Source organism: Ammospiza nelsoni, chromosome 27, assembly GCF_027579445.1.
Source record: "Ammospiza nelsoni isolate bAmmNel1 chromosome 27, bAmmNel1.pri, whole genome shotgun sequence".
NCBI lineage: Eukaryota > Metazoa > Chordata > Aves > Passeriformes > Passerellidae > Ammospiza > Ammospiza nelsoni.
In genome coordinates, this window is record NC_080659.1 from 3,046,525 (window position 1) to 3,073,359 (window position 26,835).

General features: G+C 50.4%; 2 protein-coding genes across 5 annotated transcripts in view; one reads left to right on the forward strand and one right to left on the reverse strand.

The window, feature by feature from the left end:
* The window catches only part of MLLT1 (MLLT1 super elongation complex subunit), a 34,309-nt gene extending 30,516 nt beyond the window's left edge, over positions 1–3,793 (forward strand). For both annotated transcript variants that reach the window (XM_059489692.1, XM_059489691.1), the window contains exon 12: positions 106–3,793. In XM_059489692.1, the coding sequence (XP_059345675.1) occupies positions 106–234 (129 nt within the window). In that variant the 3' untranslated portion in view covers positions 235–3,793. The remainder of the gene's footprint in view (positions 1–105) is intronic.
* A 390-nt stretch (positions 3,794–4,183) lies between these two features.
* On the reverse strand, positions 4,184–26,403 carry ACSBG2 (acyl-CoA synthetase bubblegum family member 2). Of its 3 annotated transcripts, none has more exons than XM_059489686.1 (15): positions 26,347–26,403; positions 20,530–20,662; positions 18,481–18,560; positions 17,695–17,939; positions 15,731–15,819; positions 15,074–15,194; positions 14,554–14,634; positions 13,003–13,152; positions 11,720–11,896; positions 10,388–10,569; positions 9,442–9,675; positions 8,744–8,961; positions 7,522–7,661; positions 6,423–6,669; positions 4,184–5,479 (listed from the first exon to the last, which is right to left on the reverse strand). In XM_059489686.1, the coding sequence occupies exons 2-15, from the start codon at positions 20,631–20,633 to the stop codon at positions 5,367–5,369; spliced, it is 2,181 nt and encodes a 726-aa protein (XP_059345669.1). In that variant the 5' UTR covers positions 20,634–20,662; positions 26,347–26,403; the 3' UTR covers positions 4,184–5,366. The 3 variants fall into 3 exon arrangements, with proteins under 3 accessions (XP_059345669.1, XP_059345668.1, XP_059345670.1); XM_059489685.1 differs by lacking the exon at positions 26,347–26,403 and adding an exon at positions 20,924–21,581; XM_059489687.1 differs by lacking the exons at positions 13,003–13,152; positions 26,347–26,403 and adding an exon at positions 20,924–21,584.
* Positions 26,404–26,835: the final 432 nt, after the last annotated feature.

A 26,835-nucleotide genomic window follows, 5' to 3' on the forward strand; every position in this document is an offset into this window, starting at 1 on the left:
TGGGAAGAGGATTCCCTTCCTGTTTTGAACCCCTCCAAGGGGTGGGAAAGCCTGGCTGGGCTCTGTACCCTCTGTGCTGTACTCACATCCATCCCCCTTGTCCAGATCGTGAATCTCATTGAGGAAACCGGGCATTTCAACGTCACCAACACAACCTTTGACTTTGACCTCTTCTCCCTGGATGAGACGACCGTCCGCAAGCTGCAGAGCTACCTGGAGGCCGTGGCCACATGACGCTGGGCCTGGCAAGCTGGCTCTGCTCTTCACCCAGACATCCCCTCCACTGGTACCAGGAAACCACCCCATGGAACTAGGCCTTCTTATCCTCCTGCCTCACCCGAAGAAGCACTGCCTTAGAGAACAGCCATGCTCTAGGAATGCTCAGCCAGCTGCACTTTTCTTGTAGGCTTCAAACCAGCGCCCGCCTTGCTGAGCCTGTGCCCAGCCCTGCCTTTGTGGGCCAGGCCCCCAGCAGAGCGGGCGTGCTGCACTTAGGCTGCACAGCGCGACCTTTTTGGTTTCCCTTGGAGCAACTGTGTTTCAAGAGCACATTTTGCAGGCATCTCTGAGCTCTGAAGAAGCGTGGATGCTGTTCCTTTCCCCTGGAGCTCGGGACCGGAGCCCTCCCGCTCTGCCCCGCGCCCTGTGGGTGACATCGGCTTTGACAGAGCTGGCCGGGACACTGGGGACAACAGGAGGCTCCTGCTGGTCTGCTGCAGGGGAGAGGGGCTGCATTCCAGCTCCATCCCAGCTGGGATCACCCTCTGGTGTGGGACAGGACCCTCTGTGCTCAGTGAGGAGGCCTCTGGAACCTGCTGTCTCCTGCTGGGCTTTGGAGATGTCTTATTTGTTGATCTGAGCTCCTAAACAAAGTCCCACTCCTTTCAGTCTGCTTTAACTGTAATAGGACTCCAAAACTGTAAGCTGTATATTTTATATATATATATATTATATATATGTATGTACTGTATGTATAAGAAGGGCCTAGTTGGGTCTTATGATCTTAAGGGTGTGTTTTTCTGTTGTTTTTTTATGGCTCTGGCAGGGGAAGGCGCTTAATAAGATTTGACTCTTGTGGACAATTTGTAGTGTAAGGAAGCTGGACAGCAACCTCCAGGCATCCCATGCTCCAGAAGGGGCTCACCCATCGTCTTTCCATTTGTCAGTGTTTGATAACTTTGCCAAAACATGTGATTGGTTTTGTTCTGTGTTCTCAAAGAGGAATCTCCTTACAGTGGCCCCTATAGTAGTGGCTGTACTTTGGGAAAACCAAAACAAGGGAGAGCTGAAATCTTTGGATTTTGGAGATGCTGATGTAAAACACAAAGTGGAGCTGGGTTTGTTCCCTCCTCCCTCTCCCACCCCGCTGCCTGTGCAGGAAAAGGCAGAAACAGAAACACTAATGCAGCCCCTCCCTGGATTTCTAGTTAAACTAGTATTGACCTCCAAGTGTTGTCCAGGTGGGCAACCCCAGCCCTCCCTCCAAGCTGTGTTACACTCCTGCTCCCTAAATTCAGTATTTGCCCAGGAATTGCTGGTTTTTCCAAGGGCTGTGGAAGCTTTTGCCAAGTGGGGCACAGGCAGTGTGGGAGCCCCTCTGCTCTGCTCAGGGAGGGCTGCACCCCTCCAGGTTTGCTGTCCCTTGTTTTGGGTTCCCCCTTTCTTTATCATGGAAATGTTGCAACTAATCAACTGAAGTGGCAATATGATGATAAGCTTGTTTGAGTTGGGTCATGTTGACCCGATTCCCATTAATTTTGTCCTTGTACCACCTTTCATGTGTTGTGTGTGTGTATATATATATATATATATATGTGTGTATATATATATATATATATGGAATTCAAGCTCATGCTGGGTGCAAACCCTGTCACGCCAGTGATCTCAGCTCTTTTCTTTCTTGCTGGACGATGCCAGGGCTGGATGGAAAGGCCAGGGAGCAGAGGGGGAGGTGGCAGCAGGACACCCACACTGGTCACAGCCCGTGTCTCTGTGGGGCTGTGCCAGGGGATGGCAGCTCTGTGCCCACACTGGCACCCTGGCGTGGGGCTGGTGGCACTGAGGGTGGCCAGGCTGAGCCCCAGCTCCACTCAGTGCTGCCCACTCCTCCCACAGCTCCAGTGGCAGCACTTGCAGACTGTCCCAGCTCCAGAGCGGTGCCACCCTGCCCCTGGCACACCTGCAGGAGGCTCTTCTGAGCCTGCCATGGCATCGTCCTGTCCTGGAAGTGACTTTGTTGGTCAGTCTGCTGAGCATTGATAGGGATTTCGTTTGGTTTTTATAAGAAGTATTTTACACATGGATTTTTTTAGACTGTTTATAATCCCCCCCCATAAAACCCGAGGTAGGATTGTTCCCCAGCAATAGTTCCTCTCCATTGTGTGCACATGCTGATTTGTTACTAAAAGGTTTTTGCAAGTACTTAGTTGTTCTACAGAGTTGATGTTTTTTGGGGTATGTGGTAGCGTGGGGAGCACAGGAGGGGTGGCTGCAAAGCAAGGTTGGTCACTTTGGGCCTCACCTTGTGTCCCCTTGCAGTTCCCTGTGTAGATTCCCTCTAGGCTGGCTGAACGCTGTTCTGAACATGCCGTGTACAGGTTTTTGTGGATAAAGTGTTTGTTCTTGTGTCACTCTTGAGAGCATGGATGGATTATTGTACTCTAGGAAGGAGGGGGCAGTGCTGCTGTGGGCATTGCTTCAGGTCCTCAAGGATGTGTAGTAGCTTGCGTTGTTGAAAAAAAGGAAGAAAACAAAAAAAAGAATCCCAAATTGACTTGTAGCCATAATGGTTTTTCCAAGGAAAGTGGGCAGGACTCTGTTCCTTTTGCCTCTGTTCCTTTTCCCTGTTCCTTGTGGTGCTGCTGCTGGCACAGCCAGTGCTGGCAGCCCGAGCTGGAATCGTGCTGGAGGCAGGGTCAGGATTTGGCTCCTCCATCCTCCAGGAGGGTCAGGAGCCTTTCCCTGGCTCTGCCATGTGTTGAGCCTCGAGGCTTTGATTACTGACATTACCATTAGAAAAGTTTAATAAAAAGGAGAGGAGAGGAAGGCTGGCTTGGCAGCAAACCCAGTTTGGTGTTTGTGCCACGAGGGGAGGCTGGCTGAGCTCAGGCTGCAGCCATGGAAGTGCAATCTCTGCCACCTGTGGGATCGTGGGGTGCCCTGGGAGCATCAGAACGAGCCAAGCATTGATGCAACAATCCAGAAACAGTTTCATTGTCACATCTTGGACCGTGTTTGATGGTGAGAGAGTTAAAACGTCCCTCCAGGAGGGGCCTCTCCACGAGCAGAGCCCAGAGTGGCTCCAGCTCCAGTTTTCCATTGGGGATGTGCTGGAGCCAGCTCTGCTCACAGGAGGCTCCTCCCTGCTGAGACTCCCCTGGTGCACCTGGGACAGGTGAATCAGTGCTCAAAGGACCCAAATGGGTGTTGCTTTCCTTTGATAGCCATCAAAAACTGACAAGATGAGTTTGCACTCCTAAAGAAAAATGTAAGTACTTCAACTTCTAGAGAATTTTTAATTGTATTTCTGCCTAGAGCCGAGGTATTAAATACCTCAGCACCTGAGGATTTTAAAAGTTGTGTTGGGAGAAAAGTTCTTCACTCAGCTGGAAGAAATGCAGCTGAGCCAAGACTAACTGCAAGATTAAAAAGAAAAAAAAAAAACACAAAAAAACTCATGTTTGTAATACGTTACAGGATTGTTTGTCCTGAATTTTAAACTTTTTGTTAAATTTGTGGAACTATGGAGGAATTTTCTAGAAAAAGTGAAATAAAGTAAGATGGAAAAGTAAAACTTGGAAGTGTTTTTCAGTTGTGTTGTTTCTCCAGGGATGGCAGTGTGCCTTTCCCAAAACCCCTCATGGCACAGGAAAAGCCAAGGAAAAGGGAATTATTTTAAACATGGGGTGACTCCAGTGTCCCTTAATCCATCAGAGCTTTGTCTGGTCAGGTGAGGGGTCCCTGCCCTTGGAGCAGGGTTTGCCTGGGGCAGCTCCTGTGGGATTTGAGGGTCCCCACTGCAGGACAGAGCCTGGCATGGGCATTGCCCTGGCACAGGTAAAGGGTGGCACCGTCCCTCCCCTTCCCCTGAGGGACTGTCCCTGTCCTTGGTGCCCTGGGCACAGCTCAGCTCTCCCTGCCTGAGGCAAAGCCACCCCTGCTCCATGCCAGGAACCAGACAGAGTTCAGAGACACAAACAGAGGAGTTTATTTCACTTGGACACAGCAATTGCAGCCAGCCCAGCACACGGGGAGCTGCAGTTCCAGTAGTGCATTCAGGCACTGGAATTCCTCTGACCCAAAGCAGAGTTCTGGGTTTAATTCTGTCACTCTGCTGTGACCCCAGCACTGCCCCAGCTCCTCCCAGTGCTCCTCCTGTCCAGGGAAATGGAACTGGAGCCAGAGCTGGGCTGCTCTCCCTGCCCAGTGAGGGTTCCTGTGTGCCCTGAGCCATTCCCAGCCATCCTTCCCCTGCTGGATTGGGCACCAGGAGCTCCTGGCTGCAGCTGGGCCAGGCTGTGCCCTCCATGGAGCAGCTCCACAGCTCTGGGCTGGTTGATCACAGACCCCCAGGAGAACCTGGCTGAGCTCCCAGCACCATCCCCTGGCCCCAAGCACAGCTGCAGCCCTCAGCCTCCACTCTGCAGCTCCCCACAACAGACACCACAACATTCCTGAATTGTAAAATACAGACAGATTTCACACATTGTACACAGCCTTATAAATAATCCCTGGAGTAAATCACTTCTTAGAATACCAGCCATGGATACAACTTCAACAATACAATTTATGGCTTCATTGTAACTCAAAAAGGTAAAACAAACTCAAAATATTGCACAGACAAGCCCAGTTCATGTGAGGTTCCACCTCCACTGCTGTGTGTAGTCACACACAGCATTTGTCATCTCAGACAGGAATAGTTTGTGGGGAAGGAGATTTAAAATGATGAGGATGCCATCAGCATGCAGGGAAACGTGCAGCAGGGAGTGAGGACACTGCTGGAAAATGAAATCTGCCTTTCTCCCTCAGCAGAAAAAGGGCAGCTCCTGATTTGCAGCTCCTGTTTTACATTCATCTCAGGAAAAGAAAACTTTGGTTAGAACGTAACAGATCACGTGGATTTCAGGTAAACATCATATCGCCCTTATAAAAATGGAAATAAAAAATACAAAGCTGAGATATTTGGGATATCTCAGCAAGGAACACAAGACACAGGAGAACATGGGCAGGACCACGCTCACCACACTGCAGGACATGGACAGCAAAGGGGCTGCCTGAAGGCTGAGCTTCTTTATTTCGGCAGGATCCATCCAGGGAATCCCTCCTGGGCAGCTGGGAGTGTCCTGGGGGCGGTTCCGGGGCGGGCTCTATGGCCGGGCCGAGGGCTCCCCCGAGGGGGTTTCGGTGTCCGTGTAAAACCGAGCGATCTGGTCCTGGTATTTCTGAGCCACCACCGGCCTCTTCAGCTTCATGGTGGGGCCTGTGGGGAGCCAGCAAAGGGTTAAAGGGGAGGGCAGCACTGGGAGCACCCAGCAGGGCTGCAGGGAGAGGCAGAACACAGGAACAGGGACCTGAGAGAAGTTCTGAACTTCTCCTTGGGTTTAATGGAATGTCCCTCCCTTCCTCTGTGAGCCAAAGCAGCACCCAGAGGGAATGGTCCCTGTCACAGACATCTTTTCATGAAAAATCTTTTCCTTAGGAATTTTTCCTCCTGAGAAGCTGAGGCCTCAGGAACAAAATGTAAACATTGATTATCTGCTGCTGTGGAATGCAACAGGTGCATCTGGGATTGGCCTCATGTGGTTGTTTCTAATTAATGGCCAATCACAGTCAGCTGACTTGGACACAGGGCCCAAGCCACAAACCTTTGTTATCATTCCTTCCTATTCTATTCTTAGCCAGCCTTCTGATGAAACCTTTCTTCTATTCTTTTAGTACAGTTTTAATGTAATATATATCATAAAATAATAAATCAAGCCTTCTGAAACACGGAGTCAGATCCTCATCTCTTCCCTCACCCAAGACCCCCTGTGAACACGGTCACAGGTCCCAGCCCCAAGCCCAGGGATTCCCCCAGGGAATGGTGCCAAGGCTGCCAGAGCTGCAGGAGCTCCCAGGGGTGCTCAGGGTGGGGGTGTTGGGGTGTCTGTGCAGGGACAGGGGCTGCACTGATCATCCCTGAGGGTCCCTTCCACCTCAGGATGCTCCATAACCCTGTGAGAGGCACCAGAGCACAAGGTAAGTGCTGCTGCACTCGGTGCTGTGGGCTAGAAGTGGAAATTCATCCCAGTTCATCCCACCCCAAACTGCTACATGGAAAAGCCACAGTGAGGAAAGGCCAGGGCAGCTCTGTGCTTTGGGGCTGTGGTTGTGTTGATGTTCAGTACCAGGGAAGGAGCACAGGGCACACCCCAGACACTCACCAAGCTCTCCACCAAACAGGGAGAAGTCCTTCTCCAGCAGGACCCACTTCTGGACTTTCTGAGCATTGGACACAGCTTTCTCATTGACAGCAGAGATCCCTTTCTGGATGGCAGTGTAGATGGCCTTGTCTTTGCTGCTGATGATTTCTGAGACCTTGGTGGCCTTGCTGCCCAGCCTCTGACAGAATGCCAGAGCTTCTGGACTGAGGTCATCTCCAGGCTCACCCGTGTCTGCATCCACCACGCACTGCAGGCCAAGCACAGCAGGAACTGAGCAGTGCTGAGCACCTGAGGCTCTGCACCAGGAGCCTCCAGCCCTGGGACAGCTCCTGGGGTCCCTTTTGGGGTCCTTTCCCTGCCCCACTCCAGCCCCTCAGCTCCCACCCAACCCCTGGCTGCCAATGGAAACTTGGCACAAACACAGATAAACCCCTCAGGTCTGTGCCTGCTCAGGAGCACATCTGCCCAATTCCTCCTGTGCTGCCCAAAGTTAATCTCTGTCCAAAGTTAATCTCTGCTTTCCAGACCTTTTCTGGAGCACAATTCACTTCCCTGCACTGTGCAGGAGCAGTCTTGGAGTCACACACAGCCCTCAGCCATGACAAGAGCAGCAGGGCCACTCCCAGGGCCACCTCCAGGGCCTGGCTCAGATCTCCTGCCCCAGGCCAAGGCTGCTGGCCCTGGTCTCAATTCCCACTCTGACAGTCAGCACAGGCCACCACAGATGTGTCCTGGTGCAGGTTAAATCCAGAGTGTGACAAAGAAATCCCTGACAGGTTTTTACCTCCCACACTGCTCTGGGAGAGACTGAAAGAGGTGAGGAGAGCAGAAGGGTTTCCTTTTCCAGCCTCACTTTTGGGTCTTTTCCTTCTGTTTCTCCCTGCCCTCTGTGGCACAAAAGCAGCAAAAGCTGCCCTGAACAGCAGCAGGGCCTGATGGTCTGAGCAAGTGACAGTTCTGTGCTTTCAGCTGCTCTTGGCAGCTCAGCTGCAGCAAATTCTGCTCCACAAGACACTAAAAATGTGTAACAACCCTTCCTCCCTGGAATTACTCAGATTCAGCAGCACAGGTGGTGGATCCCCATCCTCTCTGCCATTACCTTTAGTGTCAGGAGCATGGAAAGGAATTTGGCTTTGTCTCCAACCAGCATGGCATTGCTGATGATGGGAACAGCATTCTTGACAGCATCCTCGATTGGAACAGGAGGAATGTTCTCACCTCCTGCTGTGATGATGAGCTCTGGAAAACAATCAGATCCTGATTAATGCTTGGAGCTTCTCCCCCTTGCCACAATCTGCAACAACTCCACTGCTCCTTTGGCTCAAACAGGGAGTCTGTGTCAGCACACCAGGACTGGGACAGTCTCAGGGTGACCATCCCCAAAAATGTTCAGAAATGTGGGGATGTGGAACATTTTAAAGGGTTTTTCCAGCCCCTGTGCTGATCCCTGACTGCAGCAGAGAGGAGCAGCAGCTGCTCACACTCAGCCCAGCCAAAGCTGCCCTGGGGCTCCAGGGGTGTTTGCAGCCTGGCAATGCAGGTGAGCCCCTTGGCACAGACACCTGAGCCTCTAAGGCTCCTAAGCTGGCACCCAAATTATCAGAAATTGAAGTGAGAGGAGGTTCCTGTGTGCTGCAGAGCAGAGGGGAGCCCCTGCTCCATCTCCTGCTCCTCAGAGCTGCACCTCTCTCTCTTGGGGGCTGAAGGTTTGAGTGACCTTGGCTTTGTCTGGGGTTGCCCAAACTCTGTCCCAAGAGCCACATTGCTCCAAGGCACTTGCACAACAGTGTTAAGCTGCTGCTTTCCTTGGAGGTCACCCTGCAAAGCTCCTGAAACTTTGAGCTGCTGATAAAACAAACCCACAAAGCACCAATTGCACTGGTGCTGAAATCAGAGAATTGAAATCAGAAGATTGTCCCTCACTCTGCAAACACACCCTGGCTCCAGAGGCTGCCCCTCTCCTCCCACCCTGCAGCCACATTCCAGTGGAAACTCCAGGATGAGAAGGATTTCAATATTCTTCTGTGCAAGTCACAGCCACACAACCAGCAGAGCGTCCCCTGTACCAGAGGAGGTTTAGATTTTTCTCAATATCCAGGTTAAGCTGGATATTGGGAAAAATTTCTTCCCAGCATTGGAACAGGCTGTCCAGGGCAGTGGTGGAGCCACCATCCCTGGAGGGATTTAAAAGATGGGACAGCTGGGGACATGGGGACACAGTGGTGGCCTTGGCAGTGCTGAGGGAACAGTTGGGCTCATCAACATCTCATTGATTCCACAGTGCTGCACAACACCAAGACAAAAATCAGGGGATGTGTCACCTTTAATTCTGCCTGTGATGAAGAGGAATCCATCCTTGTCATGCTTGCCCAGGTCCCCTGAGTGCAGCCAGCCATCCTCATCAATGGCTTCCCTGGTTTTGTCCTCCATGTTCAGGTAGCCCATGAAGACATGCCTGCCTGAGAAGCAGATCTCCCCAATGCCATCCATGTCTGGTTTATGGATCAGGGTGTGGCAGCCTGACAGCACCTTCCCACAGCTGAAACACAGCACAGAGCAAGGATTAATTCATTTTCAACCAAATTCAAGCAGAAGTTACAGCAGCATCTCTCAAGCTGGAGGGTTTGAACAAAGCCCAGCAGCTTTTTAGCACAAGAGCTTTAAAGGCATCTGCTCATGTGAGGACAGCTGCAAAAAGAGTTGTTAGAGCAGAGATCAGTGCTCACACACCTGCTGGTTTGCACTCATTGTTCTCAACACCAGATTTATGTCCTTGGCAGCAAACTTTCACTGTGCAGACTGAACGAGCTGCTCAAAGACACCCTGAACCCTTCAGTCATTTGCCATTGAAGAGTAGGTTGGAGTTACCAACTTTTCCTTCTTCCCCAGCTGCCACAGAAGCCAGCCAAGGTAAATTCACATATCCCCAGTGGCAGCAGGGCTGTGGGGATGAGCTGCAGCAGGACAGATGGAGGTGCCAGGGGCAGAACCCCCTCCCTGCTCCCAGGCGGGCACTCACCTGCCGAGCTTGAAGGCGTGAGGCAGGGAGATGGTGTGGGGCCCAGAGCTCTCACTCATGCCATAGAGCTCCATCACAGGGATGTTGAGGCTCAGGAAGAACTCCAGGGTCTCTCTGGTGATGGGAGCAGCCCCAGTGTAGCACTTGGTGCAGCGGTCCAGCCCGATGGCCTTGCGCACCTTCCTGTACACCAGCTGCCGGGCCAGGCGGAAATTCACCGGCTCGTCCAAGCGCCTGCACCAGGAAAGTGACACATTTCCAGCTCCTCCCCTTCCTCCTTTCATCTTCATCCTTCTTCAGTTCATAGAAAATACAGAACTCCTCCCCCTCATCCTTTTATCTTCATCCCACTTCAGTTCATTCCATAAAATAATGGGTTATTTCCCCCTCCAGCCCTTGCTGCTCCCCCTCGAGTCCAAGTTGCACTGGTCTAATGTCATGGACATATTTTATGAAAAATTCTTTCATTAGGATCTTTTCTCCTGAGAAGCTGAGAAGTTTCAGCTTCTCCCTGTTTTGCTGCTTTGGAATGTGATTTGGAGAACTGTTTACCCAGCATGTGAATTGTTTTTACTTGATGACCAATGACAGCCACCTGTGTCAAGGTTGTGAGCAATCACAGGATTTTATTACCATTCCTTTCTATTCCTTGCTAGCCTTCTGATGGAATCCTTTTCTTCTATTATTTTAGTATAGCTTTAATACATCATTTTCTTTTAATATAATATATATCATCAAATAGTAAATCAGCCTTCTGAAACATGGAGTCAAGATTCCCATCTCTCCCCTCGCTCTGGGACCCCTGTGAATGCCACTACAGTCTGTCACATGAGATAAAATCCTGGAATATATGGAATATAACCCCTGGATGGAATAAAATCCCTGATCTGACAGGAAAGTTCTCCTAAAAACTCATCAGCATCCCTGAGGTGTAGCTCATAATTACCCATCCATCTTCTTGAGGTTGGTCTGCAGCCCCACTCCCTTGGCCCACGCTGCCACTTTCCGTCGGATCGCTGAGGCTTTCATGCCCACAGATTTCATTTTCTCTTCCATTTTCTCCCAGACACGAGGAACTCCCAGAAAAGCAGTTGGCCTCACTTCTCGCAGGGTCTCCACCAAGCTGCCCTGAGAGAAGCAGGATTTAATGCAGTTTTTAGAAATGATTCACTGCAGACTTCAGGTCGGTATTGATCACCAGCAAAAGCTTGGGAGTCTGCAATGAATTTTGAGGAACTGTTTGTTTTTTGCAGCACCACCAAGAGAAGGGAACCCCTGAGGCATTCCAATGGGAATTGTGAAGGGAGCAAGGGTCAATGCTTTCAGTGACACAAGAATCCTTTACTCAGGACTCAGGTTTAGCTGGGGCCATAGTGCAATGTGGGCAGAGCAAACATGAGGCTGTTGCTCAACCAGTTCTTGATGTGGCATCAGGTGTTAGGTAAGAACTCAGCAGATCCCAGTTGTGAAGTGCTGGGTCAGCTTCTCCCAGTTTGTCACTGAGTCAAAAGGTGAAGGCCAAGCTCCAGTCAAACCAACAGGGGAAGCTGGTCAGTGGGCAAAGTAAACCCAGTTAGGAAAGCTGAGAGAACCACAAGATAACACAGCCTTATTTCAAGCACCTGTGGGAATCCACAAAATCAGAGGGTTTTGGGAAAGCTGCAAAAGGCAGGCCTCAGAGGCAGGAGAACTGTGATTAGAGCTAAGCAGCAGCCATGAGATAGATCAGCAGAAAAATTATTTAAAAAGTAGAGAAGTAAGGACAAATAGAACAATGGTCTGTGTATTAACACTTGTCTAGAATAACTGTCTAAGCTACAGAAAAGTTTATCTAGCAAGATATTAGGAAGTTTGAAGCTTAATAATGGAGCTCTGTGCATTGTGTTTGAAGGCTTACAAGGAGGTATTGTAATTGAAATAAGCAAGCATTGTTTAACCAAAGGCACGTGGGCTTATAGTGGTTGGACTGAACGAACTAGTGTCAATACAGAATATATACTATACAGCTATAAATACTGTCAATGTGCTTTTGCTTTGTGTGATTGGTCAAAAAACTTATAAAGTGAGTTGCAACATTAAGTTCTTGGTCTGCTGCTGGCATCTTCCCATTGTCACAACCATGTAATGAGACTGATGCTGAAAAATAAAACAGCTCAATGCACGTTCTACAGCAGCTCCACCCCATTTGTGATTTGCACACACACCCCGGCCGGCGACAGCACCCACCCCAGCTCAAGCAGGTGGATGAGTGTAAGTTTATTATCTTATTTTTTTTTACCTTCAATGCATCTGGTTGGGCAAAGTAAACTTGCACTCCGAGGGTCATGGCAGCCCAAATGTCACACATTTGTGCAGCAATGTGGCTCAGGGGCAGGTAGCTGACCACCTCCTCCTGCTTCTCCCGGGCGTCTCTCAGCATGATGAAGCGCGCGGCCACCGTCCCCGTCCACGTCAGCTGCAACAGGAACCCAGAGGGGCTTCAGAGAGGGACAGCACAGACACACACACAGCACAGCTCAGCTACAGAGTCCTGGGATCTCAGCAGCAGCACTTGGCTTGCTCAGGTGCAGCAGAGACTGAGGGGAGGCTCCCCGGGGGCTGCAGCTCCTCCCCAGGGCAGGCACAGGGGCAGGGGCTGAGCTCTGCTCTGGCACAGGGACAGGAGCCCAGCAAGGGCTGCAGCTGTGCCAGGCCTTGGCATGGAGCTCAGGGCAAGGTTCTGCCCCCCGAGGCTGCTGGGCACTGCCCAGGCTGCCCAGGGAATGGTGCCAAGGCTGCCAGAGCTGCAGGAGCTCCCAGGATGGGCTTGTTGGGGTGGCTGTGCAGGGACAGGGGCTGCACTGATCATCCCTGTGTGTCATTGTCACATTTTCTGAAAAATCTCTTTACCCAGGATTTTCTCCAGGGAAGCTAAGAAGCCTCAGAGAAAAATGAATACAATAATTATCTGATTTGCTTCTCCTGTGTTTTGCTGCTTTGGAATGTGTTTGGACATTGCTTACCAACAGGTGATTGTTTCATTGGCTTCACGTGAATTGCTTAAGTTTTGACCTAATGGCCAATCAGTGCCAAGCTAAGAGTCATGAGTTTTTCTTTAGTATCTTTTTAGGCTTCTGTCTGTATCCTTTCTGTATTCTTTAGTATAGCATTCTTTAATACAATATACTATCATAAAATAATAAATTAAATCAATATAACAATATTATTATTAATAGTATTATTAATAAAAATACCATAAATATTTATATAAATAACATGACCATTTATGAATAATAACTATATAAAATAAAATTATTCCTAAATAAATTATTTATAAATAGATATATGAATATAAAAATTATCTATAAATTATATAAATTATATTACTAATTTTTTATTATTATTTATATGGATGTATAAGGTAATTAATTAAATAATGTAACAAATTAAAATTCTTCTAAGAACATGGAGTCAGATGCATCATTCCCTCCCTCTGGGAACCCCACAAACACAACACCTGGGGGTCCCTCCCAGCTCAGGATGCTCTCCCTGAGCAGCCCTGGGGTGGCACTGGGCACTCACGTTGTCGTGGCTGAGCATGACCCCCTTGGGCTGCCCCGTGGTGCCCGAGGTGTAGATGAGGGTGCAGCACTGGTTGGGTTTCTGGGTGGCAATGACCTCGCGGAGCTGCTCGTCCGGCACGTCCCTGCCCAGCTCCATGAACTGCTTCCACTGCAGGGAACACAACAGCTCAGCCCCTTTGTGAGGCATCACCCACAGGAACAATGGATCTCTTTGTTAGAGCCTAAATAAGGGATGTGGGACTACAGGCAGCTCTTCAAAACGCAGTTTATTGTATCTAAGACATTACAGCAGTCCAGGGTGGTGGGTGACAGAGCCTGTGCCCACATCTATCAGCCCTAGCTGCAGGCAGGCCTGGAGACCCACATCCCTCATTCAGGCTCTTACTGATGGTGCCCCACGTTGGGCGCCACCATAACAGCCTTAATCAGAGATGTGGGACTCCAGGCCACTCTCCAAAATGCAGTTTATTGTATCTGAGACATTACAGCAGTCCAGGGTGGTGGGTGACAGAGCTGTGCCTGTCAGCTCCAGCTGCAGGCAGGCCCGGAGACCCTTCGTTTAGGTCACAATGCATTAGATATTTTTTCTTTTGGTTACAATGCATTATATACTTTCCTTTACTGAGCATCTTCATACAGTACAACCAATCTATACCTTAACTATTATCTATAGCCCATCATAACTACTATAATTACTATATTCATGTTACTATTCTCCAATCACTAAAAGTTAGTACATTACAGTTTAAGCTAGAAGTTGTTTTTCAGTTTTCTCGCAGTGGAAAATTCTGAGACCTTTTTTCTACTTGCAGCTTTGCTGACTTGTTTGCCTGTGCTGTCTTTCTGCTTGGTAAAAACATCTTCTCGTTTGAGGTGGGTTTATCCTTTGCTCTAAGCCATAAAAACCCCTTCTAACTAACATACCCTTTGCCTCCTTGGTTAGCCAGTGAGGCTCAGCAATTCTTTTCTTCTGTATCAAAACTTGCTTTCATTTCTATTCCTTCTTCAGATTCTACATCCAAAAATCTTTCTGCTAAGCACACATATCTGTGAGGTTTTCTTGTCAAACTTTCATCCTTCCCAACAACTCTTTGCTACACACCAAGAGAAGGATGTTCTCCCTGTCCACACCCCTGGAAGAGGCTGTACACCCACACTGCCACCCCTGTGTTTCCTGGCTGACACAGGGAGAAGCAGAAAGGAGGCAGACCCACCCCCAGCAGCTTTACAGCTCTGAAGCAACTCCTTGGAGTAACTGTGGGGCTCAAGGTGTCTGGCAAAGTCCCTTACAACATGGATTATCCAGGTTGCACAACAGCAGACACCTCCTGTCCACCAAAGCCAACACAGCTCAAGGGATCACAGCCACAGAACCCCAGGCTGGTTTGGCTTAGAAGGGACCTTAAAATTTCATTCCAAGGCCCTGCCATGGAATGACATGACAGGGATGTCACCAGATGCTCAAGGCCCCAGGGCAGGTGACAGGTGCTTGCAGCCACCAGCTGAACACAACCAGCACTTAGCAGCTGTGAAGAAACCCAGGACTCACCGAGTACAGTTTTGGTCTCTGCTCTTTGATCTCCTCCCCATACTGGACAATGGCCTTCAGATGAGGTAGTCTGTGTTCAATCTGTGTTAAGAAGGGAGATTTGTGAGAAGGAGCAAATGCTGCTTGTGCCTTTCAGACCTCTGTAACCTCACTTAGCACACTCCTCAGATTTGCCACTTTATGCAAAGCCAAGAGAATCCCATCTGTGCTCCTAAAGAATGGGTTTGCCTCACTAGAAACAGTCATCATTTGAGCTGGGATGGTGCCAGACAACCTAGAGGATGCTCAGTTGTTCATTTTGGCTTCTTCAATTTTAAGCCCAAGGTTTTTAAGAAGTGAAAGCACCACTTAACCCCTTGTGAGACACAGTGCCAGTGACAGCTCACCTGGCTGGAGCAGGGAGCACAGCAAGGAATCCACCTCTGTTCTCAGACCCAGCACTCCCCTCCCACAGCATTTCACCCTCCCACATCTGTCAACAGGTTGCTGTAATCCCCAGCCATTTAAAAAACATAATTACTTCTAAGATTTTCTGCAGCTGTTTATGGTTTTCCACCACTATAACGTTGGCACTGCAGTTCTCTGCTACATAATGACAGGCCTCAGGAGAGTTTGTAGTGTAGATCCCAACAGCAAATCCCCTGGGAAAGGGAAAAAACAGAGCAGAAAAGCAAAACAGAGTTAGAGGACAAGCAGAGTTGCTGGCAAATTTCAGAGAAAAAATTTTAAGGACAATATCTCATAAAATGACAACAAAAAGGGGAGAGCTGAATTCCAAGAGGAAAGATTCTCTTCTGAGGCATGGGAAATGTCAAGAGTGGAGCAAGGGAGCAAAATATCTCATGTGGAAGGCAGATATCACAGTCCAGACATGAGATTCTCTGCAATTTCCTTAATCACTGTGTACATAAAAAATGCTTCTGGATTAACCTACTGGTCATCTTATTTTGAGAGAAGCAGCTGGCTAAAAAAAAAGTATTTCATTTTTGTCTCATTAATTCATTATTAAATAGTTCAGCTTCTACCTACCTTCATTAAATCCAAATATAAGCAATTGAATTTGGGGTGTTGTTTGTTTGTTTTACTGGGGTTTAATCAAAACCTGCTTCTCATGTGAATGCTACAGTCACTCCCTGCCTGCCAAAGCAAAATGCATGGCAAGAAACAAGAGCCTTACCCTGCAAGGATCGCTCCAATGTCAGCAATGAACCACTCAGCAGAATTGAATCCCAGGATGCCCACTCCATGGAAACGCTCCAGCCCCAGCTGCAAACAAGAGATGGCATTACAGCATCCTGCTTCTCCTCTGGCCAAAGCTCAGGGAGCATCTGAGACCTCTGTTGTGAGCACAGCACTGAGGGAAGAGCTCATGTTCTTACACTGAATCACCCCCAGGAGCCAGGATGGAACCAGTGAAAGTTCCACAGCTCTGTCCTACTGTAAGTGGGCAGGAAAAGGGGGATTTGCTGAGCTCTGCCCTTGGAAAGACAGACTCAACAACAGGAATTCACTCACAGGAATATCAACCTGCACTCCAGGGAGTTCCTGCCTTGGGCTGGGAATGAGGAGGTGAGAGGTGAAGTCAGACAGCACCTCCTGGGACAAGTTGGGACAAGTTGGGAATGGCAGATATCAATAATGGCCAGAGCAACAAGCTCCAGTGGTGTCAGAACTCAGGACATCCCTCTGGCTGTCCTGGACTGCCAAGATCCTGCCAGGGGGCTCAGAGACCCTGGCACAGAGCCCAAGACACCTGTGGGTTTGATTATGGCCCATGGAACAAATTACCAACCTTAGATGAAGATCAGCAATCCACAACAGTTTAGGCAGAATGATAGTGCATTTATCACAGAGTGAAAAAAAAATAGATTTTAGGGGTTTTTAGAATGGGGGTTCAGGGGGACAAGATGGAGGGATCTGGGTGTGTCCAGCCTTTCTCCTTCTTCTTCTTCTTGGCCTCCATCTTCTGCTGTGATGGTGGCACCCTCAGATTGGTTTAGAGTAGCTCACTGTCTAGCATAGGTGATAGATATTGGGAAGTTATGGTAAATATTGTACACATAGTTTTTAGTATAAAAAGATAACACAGCCCCAGGGGTGGCCAGAGTGCCTCTGTCTTGCTGAACAGACCTCAGCTGGACAGGAAAAAAAAATTTATAGATAAGATACAATAAATAACCTTCAGACTGAGAACTGAAGAGCTCTGACTCCTTCTTTGACTGCCAGGCTGGGAAAAGAGATTTTCTAACACAGCTTGGGGTCACTGTGAGCAGCAGAAGTCCCAAGACAGTGGCAGTCACACTTGGCTATGAAATTCCAGCTCTTGGAGTCCCAGTTTTTAACTCCCTCAGCCAGACTCTGGTTTTGTCCCAGAGTGGGAGATCCCACCACAGCAGTAAAACCAGGCTGGCCTTAACTTGAGGAGGTAAGACTTGATCCCAACAGTACAAACAGGTATTGTTGGTTTCTGTCTCCAAGTCTCCTAATCCCAGCAGCACCAGCAAAAGGCTGGGCCACGTGGGACATTTTAAGTCTGGTTTTTAAGATCCCTTTTTTTCTTAGAAAGATGAACTTTCCAAGCCTCTGCAGGGACAGTGTCCAGGTTTAACATAAACCTCAAACACCTCACTTGAAATGTTTCCTTACATGTTTTTTTTTACTTGGTTAAATGTGGAAGCAACTGTCAAAAAAATTAAATAGGTGTCCATAGCATGTTCAGGTACTTCCCTGTCACTGTGAGATTCATCTGCACTCAGGGAATTTGCAGATTTGAATGCAGACTTGAATGCAGCCATTCCAGCACTATTTAAGTGAGTGAACATTAAACTTGACTTTGTTTTGACACAGTGGTAGGAAGAGGGTAGGAAGTGGTAGGAAGACAGTTTTAAATTAAAAGAAGAAAGATTTATATCAGATACGGGGCAGGAATTGTTCCCTGGGAGGGTGGGCAGGCCCTGGCACAGCTGGATCCCTGGCAGTGTCCCAGGCCAGGCTGGACAGGGCTTGGAGCACCTGGGACAGTGGAAGGTGTCCCTGCCATGGCAGGGGTGGCACTGGATGAGCTTTAAGATCCCTCCAACCCAAACCATGCTGTTTTTAGGACTCTGTGAATATACCAAAGAGAACTCAACAAACTCTTACCTTCAGAAAGCTTTTGGCTGCTTTCCAGCACTCATCATAGTACATCTTATACGTCAGCTTTACCCACTTGCCATTTTTTTTGGATGAAAGGGCATACAAGTTGCTGTATTTGTTGACACTTTCCTGGAAGAGCTGGTGCACAGTCTTTGGGGCCTCACTGCCAGGGCCCTGCTCTTCCATCCTCAGCTTGACCTCTCCATCACGACGTGTTGTCCACATGCTGGAGCCAGGAGAGGGGGAGGTTGCTTTGAAAGGAAAGTGTTCAGCATTTTAGATTTACAAATTTCCTGCTGCCATAACAGCAATACAAAAACAAGTCTCAAGCATATGAAAGCAAATGTTGTTACACCCCCCCCCCACACCCCTTTTTTGACCATTTCTTTGTGGCAATTTTGCCATGTGAGCCCCAGTATTTTAGACAGAAGCCTCTAGAGGACTTTCAAATTTTGTTAAATATTTCCCACTTACATGCCCTCTAACCTGCTCTGCTGCCCTAAGGCTCTTGTACTGGTAAGGTGATAGTTTCCTGCATGTTTTACTCTGCTATTTATAAGGTTTTTCTTTTAAGGAGGACTGAAAGCTGGACACTGGTACCTGGCAGATGAGCACCAGGCACTGGCACTGCCTATTTAACCCTTGTGCTTTAAAATCTGAGCTCCAGACACTCCTGCACAACCCATCCTGCAACCTGAGCTGCTTCTTCCACTGTCATGGTTTGACAAATCCCTCTCTCATTGCAACAGTAATTTCAGGCACCCCACAGCCCCCAAATTTCCATGCACTCACCTTTGGGACCGAGTGAGTTCACCTGATAGTCCTCAATCTTGGAATCTTCCCCTGGCTGGCTGTTGTGTGGCTCAGCAGTTCTGCAAGGCAAAAGGAATTATCCCTGGATGAGAGCACTGAGGGCTGCCTGCCACAGCCAGGCTGGCTCCATCCCTTAATGTCACTCAGATGTCAGAGTGATCCCTGATGCTCTGCAGGTGATTTTATTAATTCACTGCCCTGCATGGCCCCAGCAATGGAACAGCTCCCTCTGAGTGTGCAAGCTCTGCCTGTGCTGAACACATGAGTATTGTCCTAATTGCAGCTTTCATTGCAGACAAGCTGCAGAAGAATGCATAAACATCATCCTAAAAACAGCCATAATTTAATTCCTAAAGGCTGCTCCAGGTGCCTGGAATAAAGAGTCTGCAGCTGGGAGGAGGAGGAGGAGGAGGAGGAGGAGGAGGGGGGCAGGAAGGGACACTTGGGTCTGGAACTCATCTCCTGTTTGCAAGATGTGAGTCAGCCACAGGGGAGGCCCTGGGGACACTCTGCAGTCACCCCATGGGGAAACCCACAGAGATTTCCTGTAAAAGAGCAGGAAATTGATTCAACAGCAAATCTTGTTCTTAGGTATTCCTATTAAAACCAGGGCTCCCACCAGATGCCTGGGAAGAAACAGAAACAGGCTCATGCCCATGTGCTCCAGCCACTCCTCCCAGCTGAGCTGTCCTTTCACTTTCAGCCCTGCAGCAGCTGGTGAAGCACCACTTGCCTGCTTGCAAAACTGTTCCTACTCCATCCCTTTCCAAGCTGGACTGTCACAGCCCTCATGAGGAGGGTCAGGGACAATTCAAGGCTCATGTCCCACTTGAGAGCAGGAGCTGGAAGCCAGAGCCAGTGAGATTTGGGAATCCCACCCTCCAAGCAGGCAGCTGCTGCTTTGTTCCCTGTCCTGGGCCATTGATGTCTGAGCTTTAGCTGAGTAAAATTTCACTGCAGAAACCCAAAGTTTCCATCCTGCCTGGCCCTACCAGGCCCTTTGCCTCAGCCCATCACTCATTGCTGTTCCTCCAGGCCGGTGTTTTCCCTTCTCAACAGCAGCACCTGCAGCACCCAGCCCAGGCTCTTCCAGGAGGGCCCTGACATCACAATAACCCAAACACTGCAGGGGCAGCTCTGGGGCACAGAGGAGCCCTGACTTTGCCATCACAATCACACTGCTCACAGCTGAGAGCTCCTCTGGGCACACACAAAACCCTCAGCCCCAGCCAGGCAGAGCTCCCACCAAATCCCATCTTTATTTTCTTTCTACCAGGCCAGAGACAAGGCAACCAGCACAGGCACTGTGTGAATGTCAGGGTAAGGGGAAATCTCTTCCCTCTAATCTACATTTACTCTGAATTTCTGACTGCTTTGGGCATATGAGGAGGTTCAAGGCCCAGGGAAGATGTGACATGGCTGATCACATGTCCTGCTGTAAAGCAGAACTGCTCCTCTGAACTAATCTGCAGGCCAGCAACTAGGGCTGAGTAAATAATTTCTTTATTTCCCCCTAGGGGATTATGAGATGTTCCCATCTCCGTGTTCCCTCCTCATTACTGAGAACATTTTTCAGCACAAATGAATCCTCAGTTGCAATAGTTCTGCACCATTTCTCCACCAGCTTTTATGATCAAAGCATGCAAATGACCCAGTAATATGAGCAGAAAAGCCCCAGCTATTTCCCTTACAGTCAATCAAGTCATCTTTTTCTCCTCCTTACATGTAGCTCAATGCAACCCCAAAAAATTTAGGTAAAGAGGTTTTGATCAGCTAGATCTCATTATGCTGTGGTGAGATACAGACCCTAATCTGCTCTTTAGTCTGTAAATCCAAGCAGCCTCTTACCAGCAGGAGTTTGAGATCAGTGTAGATACTGCACATGATGTTCCCTGCAGAGGCAGGGCTCTTCCAAAATCATTTTAATTAATCAAAGTAAGCATGGTAGGATACAATTCTATATAAACAGGGTAAATAAAATACTAAATAGGCAAATAAATCCCAAATAAAATCCTAAATTAGACCAACCTGGGTGAAGAGTTGAGCAGCACATCTTCCCCTGCCACCTCACAGCTGCTTTGAAGAGCTGAACTGCAATAAGCCACGGAGGAGACTGGTTCTGCAAGTGCCATCCTGGCGTCTGACTCACACAGCACTGTCCCTGCGAGAGAAAACACGTTGGGAAAATTAAAAATAAAAATACAGCCCCACGTCACAGCAAAGCAGCTCCGCTGACGTGAGCCAGGCAACCCCAAAGAGGCTGCATTTGCACCAAACAACAGGAAATTCAGTGGGCATTGCAAAACCCCACGGCAGAACCAGACACCCCCAGCTCCCCTAGAGCACCACGAGTCAAACCATTTAAATTCCACACTCTTTTGCCCTAAACGCTGTCCCAAAACCCCGATCCCTGCAGCCTCACCGCGCATCGCCGGTCCCGCAGCCTCCTCTCACCGACGTGTAATATCCTTTATTTTTAAACTAGCGCCCAGGAGGCAGATCTGGAGCATCTTATGTCATGTGCTGCTGCCTCGCAATTGGAAGCGGCTCGTCACCCCACACCGCCGCCTCTTAAGGAGGCTCTGGCCCCACACCCGCCCGGCACACCGGGGATTTCGGTTCCTCTAGGGTGACAACTCACATTTAACCTGTTCCCATCAAAATAACCTTTTTCAACTGTATTTTTCTTTTTTCTTTCCTTTTTTTTTTTTTTGTCTTGGGGGATTTCATCGTTTTCCTAAACGTTGATTTTATTGAAGGTTCACACTCATCAAAAGCCTTCGGTGCTTGTAAGTCGCCAAGGCTGAGCTTTAATTGTTTCAAGGGATTTCAAGCTGATTGGAGGCGAATCTCATTATCCTTGATCTCTCTAAGAAGTGGATTTTAGGCTGCTATTTTGTACCTGCTTTAGACAGACGCGTTTAAATCGTGTGATGCGAGGGGCATGTTCGCCTCCACGAGGAACAGGAAAGTCTTTTTATTAAAAAAAAGTCTTTTTATGTCATAAATGCGAGCGAGCACGCTGCAGCCTCCTGCCTTTAGCGGGAGGGGGAAGGCTCAGGGACGTCCCCCTTTCCGCTTACTCATCTGCACAAGGACACGTTGCCGCTCACGCCACGCTCTGCTACAGCCTGCGAGTCACCACGCCAGAAATAGTTTAATTCACGAGCAGAGAGAGGGGCATGTCTGTAAAAACCCAGCTCTGGAGCGCACGGATCACCGGCAGGCGCTGCCGTGCACCCACCGTGGGCTGGAGCACCAGAGGGGTTCGTGGGCAGTGGGGAAAGAGCTGCAGCCCCGTGCTCGGAGCAGCCACTCAGACCTGCCCGGAGCTGCTCCCTGCCCGGCCCCGAGCTCGTTCCCCAGCCCAGAGCTGTTCCCTTCCCTTGCCCGGACCTGGTTCCCCAGCCCGGAGCTGCTGCCCCTGCCCGGCCCGAAGCTCGTTCCCCTGCCCAAAGCTGTTGCCTCTGTCCCGTCCGGAGCTGGTTCCCATGCCTGGAGCTGTTCTCTCCCCAGCCCGGAGCTCGTTCTCCGGTTCGGAGCTGGTTCCCCTGCCCGACCTGGAGCTGCTCCCCTTGCCTGGAGCTGCTGCCCTTGCCTGGAGCTCGTTCCCCTGCCCGGGTCAGAGTTGTTTCCTGCCCAGCCCGGAGCTCCTTCCCCTGCCCGGAGCTGGTTCACCTGCCCGGCCCGGAGCTCTTTCCCCAGCCTGGAGCTGCTCCCCTGCCCTACCCGGAGCTGGTTCCCCATGCCCTGCCCGGGTCAGAGTTGTTTCCTGCCCAGCCCAGAGCTGCTCCCCTGCCCGACTTGGAGCTCATTGCACAGCCCAGAGCTGCTCTCCCTCCCCAGCCCGAAGCTCATTCCCCTGCCCAAAGCTGTTCCCCCTGCCTGGCCCAGAGCTCATTCTCCAACCTGGAGCTGGTTCCCCTGCCTGGCCTGGAGCTCGTCCCCCCTGCCCAGCCCAGAGGTGCTCCCCTACCTGGAGCTGCTCCCCTGACCAGCCCAGAATTGGTTCCCCTGCCCAGCACAGAGCTGCTCCCCATGTCCGGCCTGCAACTGCTTCCCCTGCCTGGAGCTGGTTCCACTCCCCGACTTGGAGCTGCTCCCCTGCCCGGCCCGGAGCAGCCCAAAGCCACCTGCAGTGCCCCCCACGGCCTCTCTCACTCCCCCGAGCTGTCCCCACGGCCTATCTTGCCCAAGGACAACCCAAGAGGAGCCCAGGAGGGACAGAAGGCAGCAGCTGCCATCACTCCTGACCCCTTCCACAATGCTGCTCCCATTTTCCTTCCCAGCATCCCACAAGGAGGGGTTCAGAGCACCCCTGAGGGAATCTCTGCCCTCTGCACTAATTACAGTTTCCCTTGCCAACTGTGCCTTAGTGCAGCAATGAAGTTTCAAGGGAAAGGGTGAGGTGTCCTCACTCCTGCTGTCAGGGAATTGTGGCATCCCAGAGTGGTTTGGGTGGGAAGGGACCTCAAAGCCCATCCAGTGCCACCCCTGCCATGGCAGGGACACCTCCCACTGTCCCAGGCTGCTCCCAGCCCTGCCCAGCCTGGCCTTGGGCACTGCCAGGGATCCAGGGGCAGCCCCAGCTGCTCTGGGCATCCTGTGCCAGGGCCTCAGTGCCCTCACAGGGGAAGTACTCCCTCTTAATACCTGATCTAGCCTTGTCCTCTGGCAGTGAAAGCCATTCCCTGTGCCCTGGCACTCCAGCCCTTTCAGTCTCTCTCCCTCTCATTTTCTTTCAGGCTCCCTTCAGGTCCTGCCACAATAAGTTCACCCAAAGCTTGAACGACCCCAGTTCTCTCATCCTTCCCTCACAGCAGAGGTGCTCCATCCCTCTCTGTTCCATTTCCATGGAAGGCTTTCTGCCTCACCTTCAGGCACCCAAAAGGGAAAAGCTCTTCCAGTGGAGCCCACTCTGAGCTCTGCTCTCACTGTGCCCAACCCGGGGTACACTCACACTGAGCTGAAATCTGTGCAGCTTCCCAAACCAGACATGCATTTTATCCAAAAAATTCAGGTTAGAAGAAATATTTCCCAATATATTCAGACTCTCCCTAGCTTTGCTCAGCCCTTCCCTCCCTGATGCTGGGTTACAAACACAGCCATGCTAAACACACAAGTTCCAGGGTTAGGAGGGAATGATCTTTAAGGTCCTTTCCGAGCCAAACCATTCCACGGTTCAGCAGAGCCCGGTGTAACTCCTGGATACCAAATTCCCACCCCACATTGTTTCCTGAGGAATCAGCACACCGTGATGTACCACAGCGTTCAGGAGCACGGAGGACACACTCCCAAACAAAAAACCTGCGGGAAGAAACCTCCCTTTTAATTACGCCTGTCTGAAACCTTAAAGCGTTTAAATAAAAACGCCTTCTGCTTTGAGGGAGCACCTGACCCAGAAGAACTGGGAATGGGGTGTTTCTTTGGAACCACTTCACTGACAAACCAAAATAAAGGTTTAAGTAAAGTGCAAACTTGTGGCAGTGAAGAGGGCAGGAGTGGAGTTTCCATTTCCAACTTTGGACACATCTTTACCTAAAACACACACAGAGCTCCAACAACACCAATTCAAATTCAAATTACCGAGCGCGTTATCAGCCACTTGACATTTTCCAGCGCGGCCCCACTCGGTTTCCTGTGTCGGATCTCTTTTAACCGGTTCAGGCACCACATCCGCTCTGCTCCTGTCCAGAGCAGCTCCAGGCTGCCACATCACCACCAAAACCGAAACCTGGGACTTTCTGTTCCTTTCAAGAGTCACTAAGTGAGGAAACAAAAGCTGAGCGACTCACACTTCTTCCCCTTAGATAAACTCAGTGTTTAGGAGAGGCGGTGATAAAAACTTCCTGAGCACTGAAGGTTTTGTCACTGACCACAGGTGCTGGGCAGTGCCCCATGCCCTCCTGATGCCGGAGAGCAGAAAACAGGACGAAAAGTAATTTCAGCCTCTGTTAGGATGATGAGTGACTGTCACCAGTGCAGACAGGCACCCCCCTCTTCTTCTCCTTGCAACTTTGCTGACTTGTTTGCCTGTGCTGTCTTTCTGCTTGGTAAAAACATCTTCTTGTTTGAGGCAGCTCTTCAAAATGCAGTTTAATAAATCCAAGACATTACAGCAGCCCAGGGTTGTGGGTGACAGAGCTGTGCCCACAGCTGTCAGCTCCAGCTGCAGGCAGGCCTGGAGACCCTTAGTTCAGGTTACCAATGCATTCTATACTTTTCTGTGCTGAGCATCTTAATACAGCAGAACCAATCTATACCTTAACTATTATCTATAGCCCATCATAACTGCTGTAATTACCATATTCATGTTACTGTTCTCCTATCACTAAAAGTTACAGTTTAAGCTAGAAGTTGTTTTTCAGTTTTCTTGCAGTGGAAAATTCTGAGACCTTTTTTCTACTTGCAACTTGGCTGACTTGTTTGCCTGCGCTTTCTGCTTGGTAAAAACATCTTCTTATTTAAAGTAGGTTTATTCTTTGCTCTAAGTCATAAAACCCCTTCTAACTAACACACCCTTTGCCTCCTTGGTTATCCAGTAAGACTGGCTCAGCAATTCTTTTCTTCTATATCAAAACTTGCTTCCATCTCTATTCCTTCATCAGACTCTGCATTTAAAAATCTTTCTGCTAAGCACACATATCTGTGAGACTTTCTTGTCAAGCTTTCATCCAATCTGCCCACTGACCATGGCAGACACAGAATTCTCCCTGCAGGCTCCTTGCTCCTCCAGGGATATTTCTTTCAGGTGAATTCACCCAGTCGAGCTCCTCTTTCCTGAATTTCTGCACAGCAGGGAAAGGCCCAGCAGGAAAGCTCAGGGCTGTGTTTTTTGTGTTCCTGTACTGCTATAAAATCTCTGGATTTTCTGTGTTCCTGTTTTCCTGCTGGCTGCCACACGTGGCATTGTGTCCCTTGGGAGCACAGCAGGGCTGGGAGCCAGCACAGGAGTGTCCCGAGCACTGGGGTCACCCAGAGCACCCCAAACTTTCAGATCACCTCGTGGAGCATCCCAAAGACACCTCTTGGAGCATTCCCACTTCTCAGGACATCTCAGAGCATCCCAAACTCTCAGGACCTCTCAAAGCATCCCAAACTTTTAGATCACCTCATAGAGCAATTCCCAAACTCTCAGGACACCTCAGAGTACCCCGAATCGCTCAGGTCACCTCGTGGAGCACCCCAAAATCTAAGATCACCTCACGGAGCATCCCAAAGTCACCTCTTGCAGCATTCCCACCTCTCAGGTCACTTCATAGAGCATTTCCCACTTCTCAGGACACCTCAGAGCATCCCAGACTTTCAGATCGCCTCGTAGAGCATGCCAGAGTCACCTCATGGAGCATTCCCACCTCTCAGGTCACCTCATGGTGCATCCCAAACTCTCAGACCACCTCTTGGAGCATCTCTGATCTCTCAGGTCACTTCATAGGGCATGCCCACCTCTCAGGACATCTCAGAGCACCCCAAACTCTCAGGTCACCTCAGAGAACCCCAAGTTCTCAGGACCCCTCACGGTCCCTCACGATGGGTTCCCGCACAGCACAGGGGAAGGGACACCCCTTCTCCTCACACCACCTCCCGGGGGAAAGTCCAACGCACCACACGTTCATTTAACCAAAACCACCAACAATTTCCCCCCTCGCTGTCCGCCCACACACCCACGCACAAACGGGACACCACCAGAAGCACCTGCCGGGCTGTGATCCCCACAGTGCGGGATCCCGCGGGCATTTCCCACACAGCAGGAGCCGCTGGGGACACCCAGGGGGGCTGTGCGGAGCCGGGACCCCCGTCCCCCCCTCAGCCCCGGCCGGGTCGGGCTTTAGGACCGCGCGTTACCTGCGGGCCCGGCGGGAGCGCACGCGGCCCCTCAGTGGCTCCCGCGCGCCGCCGGGCGGCGCCTTAAACACCCCTCGCGCTGGGGGCGTGGCCAAACAGCGATTGCTCCGCCCACTCAGTCAGTTTGAAACATCCCATTGGGCAATATGGTGTGGGCAGAGAGGAAGCCACGCCCACCGGCGCTAGGGAGAGACGCATCGCCGCGCGATTGGAGGAGGAGGCTGTCAATAAGAGCTAGGCCACGCCCCCTCCCTGGCGCGGGTTACCCGCGGTCGATGCCCGGAGCAGTGCCGGGACACCGGGGATGGGCTGTGCCCGACACCGGGACTGGGCTGGACACCGGGGATGGGCTGTTCCCAACAACGGGATTGGGCTGGGCTCGACACCGGGGATGGGCTGTGCCCGACACCGGGACTGGGCTGTGCCCGACACCGGGACTGGGCTGGACACCGGGGATGGGCTGGGCCCGACACCGGGATTGGGCTGTTC